General features: G+C 42.5%; 1 protein-coding gene across 4 annotated transcripts in view; it reads left to right on the forward strand.

Annotated features, from left to right (window-relative positions):
* MGMT (O-6-methylguanine-DNA methyltransferase) overlaps positions 1-14,427 on the forward strand; it is a 151,919-nt gene that overhangs the window by 15,153 nt on the left and 122,339 nt on the right. For all 4 annotated transcript variants that reach the window (XM_071812245.1, XM_071812244.1, XM_071812243.1 and 1 more), the window contains one exon: positions 4,825-4,964. In XM_071812245.1, the coding sequence (XP_071668346.1) occupies positions 4,825-4,964 (140 nt within the window). The remainder of the gene's footprint in view (positions 1-4,824; positions 4,965-14,427) is intronic.

The raw sequence follows: 14,427 nt of genomic DNA on the forward strand, positions 1-14,427 counted from the left end.
ATAACAGGAGATGTTAATGACTGGGTTTATTCTTCATTCAGCAATAGTGCCGTTTCCAGAGCCCCAGGTAGGGGTGTGGCTGCAGTGGCAGTTGTTAATTGCCCTAATTGCAGCGTGTGCTGGTGCTGATGCTGTATTACACAGGTGATACGTGTGGCTTTACACCTCAGAGCAGAGGAGGTGTTTGCAACGAGCCAGCTCTGGTTTATTCTGTCGACCTCGCTGCCGTGGGGCTCAGAGCGATGGAGACGGACCCATCGAACTTCTCATTTCTGATGGTGGCCCCTGCTTGGTTGTGCCTTGACAAATATCGCTGATGTGGTTTGATAAGGGTTTTGTTATAAGGAGGATATAAACTTACTGGACCGGGAAGAGCGACTGTAGCAAGATGACTGAAATGAAGCAGCAAATTGCCAAACCGGTCCAGGTACCTGTGATGTATTCCACCTAAACTTAAATCCAATAGTTCAAGCTTTCGTTGGATTTTAATGCAAAACTTGAATCGATAAAAAGTAGGTTTGAGAACACTGTGATACTCAAAAGGAGGATGCTTAAAAGTTCAGGTATTTCTCTAATAGGGATGAAGAAGCAACTTTCCTGGCATTTATTGATCATCTTCTCAAACTCAACAAATTCCTGGTGTTGCTTTTTGGCAAGTCCCTGATGTCAGGGCATCACAGAAACAGGGCAGGTCCATGAGAATTAATAGCTCATACACTCACTTCCTGATGCAAATGGGTCAGAACACGGAATAATTGAGTCTTTGGGTATGTGTGTCATTCTCCAAGTGACACCGCCCTCAAACTGTGTCAGCCTTTTTGGATAGGTGCAACCATTTCTGAAATTGAGAAACGGCAAGTGAACCGGGGGAAGGAAATGTGATGCAATCACATCCTGGTGGTTATTCCATATCAGGTAGCTCAGCAATTAACACTTTCTGTTAATTTGAAAAGATCGGGAGTCCCATTTTGTGGAGACAACTGTGACATCTTGCTGACTAATGACTTGGGCTCTCTGGGTTTCAAAAGTAAAACTGCAATGTGGGCGAGGACACGTTTGGTTTAGCAGTTCAGTCTGTGGGGTTTTGCCTTGATTCTCAGAAATATTCAAATTTAAAAAATCATGAGGGCTTCCATTTGAAGCTGAGCTGCATGTGATAGCCTAATGGAAATACTGTTAGATGCAGGTGGTGGCAGAGGGGATTATAATGAATATTTTGACATGGCTTATATATAGGTTTATATTGTTTCTAAGCAGAGTAAAGGAAGTAAAAGCCTGCAGAGGGAGATCCATTAGAGATAGGGCTCTGGCTCCTTCCTCATTGGAAGAATTCATATACCAAACATTACTGAAGGGGAAAGGTGTGATGTCTTTGGCTTCTGATGCCTTTGGACGGAAATTAAGACAAGCTTTGGTGTCCTGCGGGCTGAACACTTGTGGTGGGTGTCAATACGCCTGGGCAGAGTGGCTGCCTCCTGCCATGGATGGTCCTGCTGCGTTTTTCCAATGGAAATCTACGGTTTAAGGTTTTAACCATGAGATCTCTAAGAGGGAGAACACAGGATGAGTTGGAAGGAGATGGTCATGGAGGTATTTTGCATTCTTCCTCCCAATTCAGCAGCGGTGATTTGGGACTTGGTGCTGGAGCACATGGGCTTTGTGCTCCTGGCTCTTCGTTGAGAGAAGAAACACATACAAACCTCCTGGCTGGAAATAAAAACCTCTTGGGAGAGCACAGAGCATGGAAATGCTTTACGATGGATCTTTTGAACATTGTTGGTCCTTGAGATTTCTATGTTTTTTAGTTTATCCACATTATGGATATGAGTTGGATTCTGTGATCTTGGGGTGAACTACAATGGGAATTTTGGGGACAGCAGGAGATAGAAAATGATTCTGAATTATTTATTATAATGCAGAAGACAATTAACGCAGACTTAAAGTCTGTATTTGATCAAATGGGAGGTGTGTGTTAGCACTGCGAACTGTGGCTGCAGTGAGGCTGTTACACTGAGTTACAGCACAGAGCACTGAGGCTGAGATCCCCGTGTGCGGTCACCACGCCAACACCAGCGTTGGGGTTCACAGCACCTTGTTTGGAGATTAAACTTGCTGCTGTTTTGCATCCGAACCCTCAGAAAGCAACTTGAGCGGCACATCTGTGTCTTGGTGGCGTTTGGTGGAGTTGATGTGTCATTTAGGGGCCCGTGGCCCTTTGGGGAGCCGGTGCCACCGAGGCAGAGTCACGGCATCGCGCCTGGGAAATGAGGCTCCCCCGTATGGGACATTAACTCATAAATCACGCTAATGTTCACACTGATAAATCTTCTGCTATGAAAACCTTTTGATACTCCTCTGTTATTAATGACAAAAATGACTTAAATGTGTTGGCTAACAACAGTCTTCCCATTTTCTGTAGTGTTCAGCAGTCTGAGATAGACTCACCCACACTTCTGTACCGAGACTGCAGAGGGTGGCAGGGGAAGTTTCTTCTCTAAAAGTCCTATTTTTTAATTTTCCAACTAATGAACTTTGAAATTAGGAGGGATTTTGACGCAGCTTTGTGGGTGTTCAGTGGCAAGGGAGAGCAAAGTTGGAGTTCATGGATCAAAATTCCTCAACATGATTCATTTGCGTGAGCTGGAAATAAAGGCACAAAGCGGATTATTTGGGTTTAATAGGTTTTTTTGGTTTGTTTGGTGCTGCTATTCATTTCTGGTTCTCACAGCCTCACCAAGGGAAGGTTGTGGCAGGAAGGGGTTTCCAGTGCCCAGTCTGCAGTAAATGATGTCTGAGCATTCAGTGATTCCAGCTGGCCAACTTTAAAGGCTTTTTATTTGCATCTGAAAAGGGTTGCAATTAATTTAAATATTGAGTAACATCTGGACAAGGATGGTATGTCTTGTCCATCTATATAGTGACCTCCATCCCAACCCAGTTGTATGTGCATATGTCACGCAACCTCATTCTTTTGTAAGAATAAACCTTCTAAATGTTACTGCCCGATGCGTTTGATAAACAAGACTTGAAAATATGAGAGTTGTACTCAGTCAGGGTTTTAATCTATAAAGCTCAGGAGCTCACACCAAGTCAAACTAAGGTTATTTATAGTTGTGCGTTACGTGCCGCATCCCGCGTTTTGTTCTAATGAAAAAGCTGTCCTCTCATCGCTAGGTTGTTATATTCACGGAGTACACGGTACGAGGTTCAGTGCATCTCATTTAGGGCTGTCAGGCAAATAAAAATGAAGAGTGTATATGGGTTTTCAGCATATGTAAACTTTTATGTTGCTTTTTTGATAAGGTGCTGCCACGGAAAAAGATTCCCCCATGTCTTCTCCTTGAGAAAGTTCATTGAAAAGGGGAGTTTCTTTAACACCAGCAAACATTTGATTAGTTACCAAAAAGCTGATTTGGATTAGAGTCAAATTAAATAAACCCGTGGGTTTCCAAGCCTGGCACGCTGTGCTGAGCTTCTCAAACTGGGTAACGGTGCTGGTCACTGTGTCCCTGACCCAGCAACTGTGTGAATGCTTCCCAGAATTCTGCCTGTTCTTTTCCTCCTCTCTTCGTACTGGTTGTTACTTACAACGTGACTTCATTATGTAGCACTTAATAATGGGATTAAAATAATTCTTATTTTGAAAAAAAAGGATTCTTGCACAGCTGGAAGTGGCCAGATGTGAGGTGTCAAGTGTAGGTTTTCCTGCCCCCCGATGCCTCCCTGGTTTGTTCTGCTCTTCAACCACATCTCCAGCTTCTTCATCACTTTGTGTTTCATCCAATGCTCCATCGGGTGTTTGGCATCATCCCCTTTGCTGTGGGTGACATGGTGGTGCAGGTGAGGTGGGTTTCAGGGTGCTTTGGGGTACAAATGTGGGGAAATATGGGGAAAATAGGTTTGTGCAGTTGTCTGTGGGGACTGTCAGCTCTGAATATCGCATAACAAGTTAATTTTTCAGCTGTAAGGCCACCTGCTCTTGGCCAAACATCTGAGCGACTTAACACCAAGAAACCTTGTTGTTCTCCCAATGCGATCGGGTTGTTTGATCGAGTCAGCTTGTGCCACTTTACCCTTTCTTGCGTTTCTTTATTCTGTGCAATTTTTGTCCAGTTTCACTTGAATGTAGCTCTTTGGAGCTTTGGCTTTGTCCTGGTTGTGCAGCACCGTCCTCTATTTCCTAACATTGTACAAACCAAACTGGAAATATAACCCAAACATCTCCTGAGTCAGACTTTTTAGCCAAGATGAATTTGACAAGTATGTTATTGTTGGGCTCGTACGATATTGAGAAATGCTCGGCATCTGTTTCCAACTACGTCCTATCAGTAACCGGAAAACCAGACCGGTAACAATGGGAATAAAAAAATGTTTCTTTTACTAAGGAATGATGGATTTTTTTAATATATTTTTTCCAGCAGACACATTCTATTTATGTTCCAGCAGTTATTTGCATAGCGCTGCTGCTGTAAAGCAGTGAATGTGCTTTGTCACAGGAATCCTTTGAAAATCAGTGTCACAACACATCAGACGTTCACCGATAAACCAGCCGTGAAGCTGCTATTACTTGCTAATACTACTTGATGTTTTTACAAAGGTCACTATTTTGCTAGTTAACGTGTTTTTTAAGACTGACTTAGATGCTGATTTTTTAGGATGGATCACTTGGAGTTTTGAAAGCCAAAGCCATAGTTGGGGAAACTCAAAATACGCTGGGTTTTGCCTTTTAAAGAAGTTACTTTTGAAAACCACTCAAAATGCCTCTAAATGAGTGTTTGTTGGTAAAACACGTGCAATTAAAGGGCGGCTTGTTTTTCTCAACAGGCGGCTGCCGAAGAGGGAGGATCTGGGTGCATGGAGAGCCACGCGGTTCTGCTCAGCCCAGTGGGAAAGCTCGAGATATTGGGGTGTGAAATGGGTCTACATGAGATCAAACTGCCCCAACCCGGCACACTGCCCAGCAGGTGAGTTCATGTCCTCTCCATCCCACGTTTGTGGATGTGGGAGAGGAAAGAGATTGCCCAAGACATGACTACGTGTACCTGCTTTTACTCCAAAATGCATTTGTTTTTCTTTCTCTGCTGCACCATCAATTATTTCAGAGCATTTCTAACTAAGTATTTTTAATGTAGGTTTCGAAAGTACATGCTGCCCCTAATTTTGGAGGCGTGTAGATGTCACTGAGGACTAAGAGCTCCTTGTGTACCGTGCAGATTTTGCGGACCTGTATATAGATATGTATGTTCCAACAGGCAAAACTAAGATTAAATCATAGTTTTAATTGCTGCGTACTACTTGTGAGAGCCTCAGTTTGTTCTGCACGCCTGTGATGTCTTCTGGAGTTCAGAACAGATGATTTACGTGGCAGCGGAGGTGATGGCTCAGATACAGGGCTGATGGAGGAGATATTGGTCCATTTTAGTGTTGAATAAGTGCTCTCCAGCCTGCTAATGTCCGTCTGTCCAGTTCTCACTTTGCTCTGTGCTTGCCCTTATTGTGAGGAAATGCTCGGTGATACTTTTTAGATGCAACACCAGACTACTTCAACATTACTAGGTGCCAAATTCCCCTGCTGGAATGCAAGTTACTAATACTTATTGAAGGTGAGATTCTTGAGCTGCTGTTGGTAATATCATTGGCAGCCTTTGGCACAATCTGTTACAGCAAAGCTGCCTTTGACAAGACTCCATCAGGTTTGGCTTTCTGAAATTCTCCACTGATTTGTGATTTCTCCTTTCCCATCCTCCTATTTTATTATCCACTTAAGCGTGTGTAAAATTAATCAGGAATATGAAGCATAACGTGCATTCTGGTTGAAATGTTTTTGCCTCCCATATAAAACCCCTCAAGCCTCTGGATTTGACAGTTTTGCCAACTCTGATATGGAAATAAGCATTTCAGTTTCTTCGTGTTTTGGTATTGGGATGGAAATACAGCAGCATTGAGGATCAGCCTTTGCTGTAGAGCAGCATCTTCATGAAGAACAGCTGGGCAGACGAGGACTCTTCACCCTTGAGAAGAGGAAAAGTCAATGAGTGGGTGAAGAATAGTAGGAAAATAGTAGGAAAAAGGTCTGTGCTTGTCAAAGGTGACAAATATGAGAAATTGTGTTGTGCGCTTTATATTGTTAGATGTAAATGGAAATGCATGAAAATAAAGCTGAAGGTAAATTGTCATGAAGTTGTGGATGCTAAGAAATACAAGCTCAAAGTGAAATGGCAGATCATTGGAAGAAAATAATTACAGGCTCTTAATTAGTAGTGGCCAAGAAGATGGACGGGGAGGTTTTATTGTATTGGGTGTGTTTGTGTAGCTGTCCTGGAGAAATGAGAGTGAAGATCAGTGATTTCTCTATAGCACTGGGGTTCCACGTTTCCTGGGATCGTTCACCTCCTTTCTGAACCAAATTTGTGTGCACAGTGAGTAACTTCAGAGCAAGTGGTGGTGGGGAGAAGTGGATCTTTCAGCCGCACAGACCTTTTTTTCCAGGAAATATCTCTGTTTTCTCAGCGCTGAGATGATTTCCTGGCCTCCCAGAAGCGTTGAGCCTTTAGTGGCATCTTGGTAACGCTTAAATCATGCGATCTAATAAGTTATATGCAAAAATTATTCTTTTATAGGCGGAATATTACTCAAGAGCAGTTCAAATGTTAATGATAAGCAGAATATTCTTGCAATTACTTTAAGAATTTACATCTGAAGAAGTAGTGGAAGGTGGGACTTGCTTTTGTCTTTACCGATGATAAAGTTCTAAAAATTTTAAAGCCGTGTGTAAATATTTGTACTGAAGTATAACATTTAATCTCTTCTACTCATCGCTGGTGAACAGTTGTTAAATCCGGCCTCATTATTTTCAACAGAATAAAATAAAAACAAAGCAGTGCCCAGTGTTTGTAACTGGGTAATAAACACTATGGGAAGAGCATGGGGTAGGGAAAAAGATGTAAGAAACATAAAAATTGATTTTAATGGACTCCTGTCGGAGAGAACTATAATGAGTGCAATCTGGTAATAAATATTGGTATTCTGCTCCACGGTGCTCAGGACTTTACATGTAGAATTGCATGTAACAATCAATATAGATTTTAGGTTGTTTTTTTAAACAAATAAGTAAACCTTTGAAATATATAAATACTTGTAATCAGTCAGACAAACCTGCTGGTTGTAGAGAAATCTGCTAAGAGCACCGGTTAATGGCATAATCGCTTTGTGGGGATCTTGTCTGTTTTACAGCTTGTACAATACCGTGCAATTAATCACCCGAGATTACAACCATTCTGTGACCGCTCTCCTTAAAACTTAAGAACACAGACTATAATGTAGCCTGGAAGGAGAAGCAACGAAGTAAAATTCAGTTTTCAGTATGCTCGAAAGAAATTGATCTATTAATGAGATGAAACTAATTGTAATAACCTAAGGTTATTTGGTTCCCGCAAAGCCGGCAGTTTGAAAGTCAAAGCACGGCAGAATGGATTCTGTTTGGGGAGGAAGAGGTTTTATTTGTATTTTAAATATATGTCTGTGTATATAAAATTTCATATATACATGAAAAATTTAAGCTAAATGTGATTGTGAAAGTTTAACTTTACTGAAGGGTAACTAAAATTGTTTCTAACCCTTTTGCCATGTGAGTGCAGTGCTAACAATCATCTGACTTAAACCAGCATCCTGACGTTGCTTATTTCGTAAAGCAGGAACCTGAAATCACTTATTTCTATTTTGGTGTTTAAATTGTGGGCTGACTGTTCACTTATTATTCAGGTTGGCATTGTCAATTAATAAAGCGCAAAATATATAAGTATACATACAGGATATACATATTTAGTACTATATCAGCTATTATAGTTTTTCTTCCACTCTATACAAATATAAAGATGAATTTTGATCAATAGGTTCTCTTTCTTTCAATACTCCCACCTGAAATACTGCGAATGTTTAACTGTTTTGCTCATGTCCGAAAGGATAACCTCACTTTTTTACTGCTGTTATATTTGTGTCTTTACAAGCCCTGACATTTCAGAATTAGTTTTCTTCATTATTCCGCTGTTGGCTGTGATGTTCCCACCCTTGTTTTAGTCCCGAGTGGCCAGGATAAGTTATCTGCTGGGTGAACAGGGAGTTGCAGTTGTGACTTAAGGGTGAAACATTTACAGCAGGAAATACCTCGGAAATATGGGACATTGACTTGGCAGTTGAGGTGGGAGCAAGGATTTTTGCAACACAAGGGAAAAAAAGCAACACCTCTTCCAAATTCTTCCAAGAATTTCCTTGTTCCCTCAGGGGAATTGCCCCGGAGTTCCCAGAGCGGTTGTCTGGTCTGCGTGGGCGATAACACAGGGAAATGAAGTGGCAGCTGCAGGGTTTTAGTGAAAGAATCATAGAATCGTTTTGGTTGGAAGAGACTGGCAAGATCAAGTCCAACTGTTAACAATAACCCATGTCCTGAGAACCTCATCTCTCTTCAACCCTCCAGGGATGGTGACTCCAGCACTGCCCTGAGCAGCCTGTTCCAATGCCCCACAGCCCTTTGGGGAAGAAATTGGTCCTAATAAGCAAGGGCAATGGTATAATACACCCTGAGGTAGAGTGGATGAGCTTCTAGTGTATGGCTGGACAATCCTGGTCCCAGCCAGCAAGCCCTGTCCTGCTTAGAAACAGCATCCGTGTCCCTGTGGCATCAATACCTAAACCAAGCAAAACTCCGTGGACTCACTGCTGGGTCAATAGAGCGGGATCTCTCTCCATTTTGTTGAGAAACTCTGGTATTATTGGTGGTAGCTTTGGGAAAAACAACACAACAGGAGAGCTGCCATGATTCTGCACTATGAGGGGAAACTGAACATTGTTGGTGCAGTGTTAGGATCCCTTCAATGCACTAAAAATATTTGACGTGTTTGGGAGATGTGACTGTGTAGTGATGCCTGCATGGGAAATAAGAGTTAAATCTGCTGTCTGATTAGTGACACGGATCCAGGTCACGCTAATGTTGACATCCACCATGGGCTGTAAGGTTGAGGAGTTGAGTTTTTGCCCTTAGAAGCTTAGCTGAGCTGGCTGTGATCCTTGGACCCGGTGTTGGGGCAAGATGGGGATGATTTGGGGACAACCACCCCCTGGGTGCTGAGCTCCTGCTTCTCAGATTCGATTTCACAGCCGTACCAAACAGCTCTAGCTGTTTGGTACGGCTGTGAAATCGAATTTGAGCAGCTTTTGACATTTCATGTGTGTTTTTGAGAAGTGGGGCTGGCAGGTTGACTTGGTTCACCATTGCTTCAGTGGCCAAAATGTGCATTTTCCTGGTGCTGTAGGAACAGCCCAGCCTTCCTTTCATCCTCTTTTCAGAAGAGATTCTTCTGGAAGCAGCATGGTCCCATCTTACAGGTTATTTGCAAGTTTCTTTATAGTGTTTCACTTCCTTGCCTCTTCCTGAGGGAGATCAGAGAAGGAGAACAAGGAACCAGTTTGATGACTGATCTTGTATTATTAATTTGCCTCAACCTTTTATGGGTGAATCCACAGTTCAAGAAGTTCACCAGGGCTTCAGTCAGTCTCTGCCAGTTTAACATGATCAGAAACTGTCCGGAATTTCCATTAAAACAAGTTTCCAGCTATTACAGATTCAAAGGAAACCTCAAGTGGAAGCAGATGTGTACAGGAGCCTGATAAAAGCCTAGAACAATAACTTGGAGAGGTGTGAACCACACTGCTCATCTCTGAGCTATTTAATCACAGCCAGTGATGATGGTTGAAATGTCAGCTTTGCCAGCTGTTTTATTGCTCTTGCTGTAAAGTTTGTCATGAGTGACATCTCACTTTGATACCACAATTGGGAAGAATTTGGGGGAGAGAGTGCCGCTGCTGGTTTCCTCAATGAGCATCAGCCAAGCCTAAAAAACTTAGGCAGAGCTCAGGAGTGTGCTAAAAACTGACTGAGGTAGATCTGAGTTTGAACAGATTTCTGGTTTACCGTGAACATCTGATGTGGCTTATGTGACCAGAGGGTTATGGGCAATGTAGCTCCAAGAGGTGCTGCTCTTCCCCAGTCAGCTCTTCCTTCAAATTACTGTGGAACAGCAGAGATTTTTCCAGTTAAAATGGTATAGATATAAAACCCAGCTGAGACAAGGTACCTCTGTTCAGTAAAGAATGAATGGTTTGGGGATGATCTCTAAATGCAGAGCGGGAGCAGGGAGGGGAAGGGTGTCCTGGAGCCCTGCTTAGACTCCAGCTGCTGGTAGCACGGGCTCCATAGGCTCTTGGATGTTTTTTTTAGCAAAGCTGTGGTGTATGTGGAATGCACTAAATGATCTTTTGAGGTCCCTTCCAATCCCTGACATTCTGTGATTATCTGGTGGAACCAAACCGCTGGGTTCTGCAGAGCCTGATGTCACCACTGTTGAAGCTCTATTCCCACCATGGGCAGCTTATTTACAACCATTCCTCTTGGATAAGTAAAGCCCTACTGCTGGTTATTTCCAAGGCCAGGACCAGAGTCCATACAGAGTCATCCTGCGGTCTGCGTGCAGTTTGTGGACTTTACGAGTAATACGACTAAAATTCAACCTCCCTCTAGTTTTTGGAAAATTGCCTTTATTTTTAGTTGTTTTTCTTATCCAGTGCTGGACAAGCCCTGATGCATCACGTTCCTGCCACCTGAAACGGAGCACTGGCTCTTGGAAATACCGTAATCAGCCGAACTGACGACGCTTATCAATGATCAAAGTATGTTTTGCATGGTGCTTTCCTTTTTTTGATAGTTTAATGTATTTAATTACTGTTTACAGTGACTGGGAAATGGTTCATTAGGTGGATCTTTTGTAGGTGTTAATATAAACAGATTAGGTTTGAGATACAGTTGGCATTTGATCTGAGTGTGTTAAATCCTTCAGTAGCTGTTAGGTGAAGGGCTTGGGTGGCTCCATGTGTTCTTTACCTCTGTGATAACTTGTTCTCAAAAGCTTCAAAGTGCTGCTTTGGCTTGGAGAGCACCTGGTCCTTTTGGGGTGATCCTCAATGCGTGGGGCAAAACTCACGCAGTATTTAATGTTTATCTTTGTTCATTTGAAACTGGGGGGGAGTACCCATGTGCTCTGCGTTGGTCTGGTCTCTAGGCTGCTTTTTGTGTGTTGTAAACCTTCACAATCCTGAATATATTGTTTTATGTGTTGAGCAAAGGGAAAGCGTGTTGGGGTGCCTGTGTAGAAGAGTCACCAAAGGGAGAAGGTCCCAGTCCTACACGTCTGTCTTCAAGCCTTTTCTTTCTAAATACCTGTTACCTTGTGACACTGTTTTCACAGGTCTCGTTGAGTTTTCTACCACTTAGAACATGCAGATGCCTTAATAGGGAGATGGTGCCTGTTACTTCAAATTACTCCAAAATTCCACAAAAAAGAAATATTACCTACTGTGGTAGAAGTGTCTACGAATATGCAGGCATCAATCTTTATTTCAGCAGATGCAGTGGATGTGGCAGGAAGAGTTATTATGTAGCATAGTCCTCCTTTTATTAAAAATAAACTGGGCTGGGTGTTTTCATGGTTTCTTGTGGACGTGCTACAGATGGTTTATGCTGCATCGAGATAAGGAAACTTGGTACTGTAGTGTTTTGAAAACCTGTACAAAATGAACACGGAATAAGTTTAGACTTTGTCAAAACCTTACATGTAGTACAGCTGACATACGTAGCTTCCTGCATTTTTGGAAGTGGTTTGCGGGATAAGTTTCACTGTCAGCTCTGCATGGGGAACTTTATTTTGCACGATTGGCAAAACCCACGTTCCTCTTTCTCTTCAACTGAAGTGAATCCGGAGCAGCTCCGCCGTGATCAATTCCAGACCTTAGATGTGTTATTTGTCCGACGGCACTGCTGTATTTCTGTTCACCTGTCCAAGGCACTATTACAAGATCCAAACAGGAGTGGGTTTTGTAATCGTCACGGCTATGGTTTGGTTTATTCGAGGGCGCTGTTTTACAAAAAAGAAGGAAAACGTCCAATTTTTTTATTGGGCAGTTACTCATGGTAATAATCTGATATTTTGAAGCCTGTTAACAGTGTTAACACCATGTCCAAATGCTAGAAGACCCGTTTTGGTGTGCACAACCAAAAGCTCTGTGCTCGAGCGCTGTGTGTTTGTAAACCCCGATGGTCTGGCCAACACCTCTAAAGCCAGAAATGTTCCAACAACCCAGTGATCATGTTTTACAGTGGTGATATTTTAAAATGGCAAAAGTAACAACAGACTGTATTAGATAATATAACTTGTGCAGACACCCACTTGAAAATACCACGGATACGATGGGTTTATTTGCAGTGTGGAAGATGTAAAGCTGTAATAGTGATGAAAAACAATTCTGCTGAAGAAGAGCGTGAGAATTTGTCTATGCAGCATCGTCTCTTCGGGAAATTTAGGAAGGAAATGTTCTGGTGCCCGGTGCTGTGCCACAGACGCGGTGCCTGGTGTGTGTTCAGTAGCTCTGCCCTAATTCAGGCCGTGAGTGGAACCTTTTCCACCTCTCGTGCCAGGGGCAGATTAATGCACTGGAGCATTTTTCCATTGCAAATCCTCGCTGTAAAGATGGGAAAATGGGCTGCGTAATGACATGGATTATGTTTCTATTATGGATCAGAATGAGTGGGCATTCTGAAGTATTGCAGCTCTTCAGCTTGGTTTTCTTCCCAGGCTTCTCTAGTCCGCCAAAACAAAACAAGATGTATAGATAATGCTGAGAATAATTTAAAGCCACGGAGCTGGTTTGGGGTTCAACAGTGTGGTATAAGTACAAACACCCCTCTGGATAATGGGAACCCTTCTTGCAGCTCTCCTTAAGTGACAGAATTGAATTATAAGAAGTATTTTACTGAGAAGCGCCTGATTTCTACCTGAGGAGCCTGGACCATGCTGATGCTGTGACCAGATCACTGGATGGTCGTTGGGAAGTGTGTGTTATTTGGGGTTTGGTGCTGGTTTTGTGGGGTTTTTTTTGCTACTTGGGTTCATGCATTTGCATTAAAACTTGTGAAGGTCTCATGCTAATTAGCACCAGCTTGTACTAATTATAGCTGGTCTGGAAATTCCTCCCCCAGTTCTCTTGTATAAAGGGACTTGCAGGTGTGTAACTCAGCTTGGCCATTATATTGGTTTTCAGTTGGGTGGCAAATGACCCTCAGAACACTGTGCTGGCAAAGAAAGAGTTAAATTTGAAAACCTTCTCCTGTAACTCTAAATGCTGTTTTTATTTTTTTTTTCACAAATGTAACCTTTTAACATTTATTTTTAGCTTTTACATTAATATATGTAAAAATATTAAAAGCTCTTGTATATTACATTAAAAACTTATGTCAGCTGCCCTGCTTTTTCCTATTTATTAAAACTTTTCAAGCAGTGAAAACATTTTACTTGTTAATGAGGGGAAGAAGGAAAATTAATGACATAGAGCTTGGATCTTCCAAGATGTCTCCTTTTAACCATGCAAAACCAGCTCTTTTCCCACACTATGTAGTTTAATTTCTGTGTTAGGGTTCAGTAAGCAGATGCAAATAGATTTAATGATTTGCATCAGTAGATCACTTCTCAGTTTAATATCCTCTGATATTTTGGTCAAGGACTTTTTCTTTGGAAGGCTAGCGCTGGTTTGTAGGGTGAAAATATTAATAGTGGTGGCATTGTTCGAGTGAAGCAAGGGAAATGTGTAACTTATTCAAAAGCAGCATCTCATGTTGTCTTCTCAATGGGATCACACAGTGGAAAAGTTATCCAGAAAAAGACACTTAAGAATAATTGCTCATCGTATTAAACATTTAGTACAGGTTTCCCTATCAGGTTCTCCTGGAAGCCTTGAGCTTCTGGGTTTTCCTTTTGCTGTGGGTATCTCTGGGTCTGGAGCTGGTCCTAGGAACGTGGTGACTTAAACTCTGTGTTGTGATGGATAACTTGGAGTGCCTGATTTTTGTGGACTTAAATCGCAAGTCCCATTGAGATCTGGGAAGTTTGGCTTCAGTCCATCTCCCACGTAGTTCTTCTAAAATGTTCTGAAAGTTTTAAAGCCTCAAATGTGTGATAAGCAGTAATTGAAGCTAATAGGCAGCAACTGAGCTCCTCCATGCCACTAGCCAGTAAGTGACACGGTGGGAGTTTGCTATGAACTGTGGAAGCCACCTTTTAACAACTGGGGTCTCCAAATGGAATCACAGAATGGTTGGGGTTGGACTTCAGCCTCCCTGCAATCTCATGAACAGGCAGTGTGGTGGGGTCCAAGCTCTCAAGATGCTTCCTGGAGGACATCAAGGACTCTTTGACGCATGGCCCTGGATGGGGGAGCCAAGGGTCTGCTGCTCAGTAATTGGGAAGAACAGTTTTGGGGTGTTGGGTTGGTGGCATCCTTGGCTGGGCTGTGAGACTCTGGGTGCAAAGGAAGATTTAGGAAATA

This window comes from Patagioenas fasciata, chromosome 8 (assembly GCF_037038585.1).
Source record: "Patagioenas fasciata isolate bPatFas1 chromosome 8, bPatFas1.hap1, whole genome shotgun sequence".
In the NCBI taxonomy this organism is placed as follows: Eukaryota; Metazoa; Chordata; class Aves; order Columbiformes; family Columbidae; genus Patagioenas; species Patagioenas fasciata.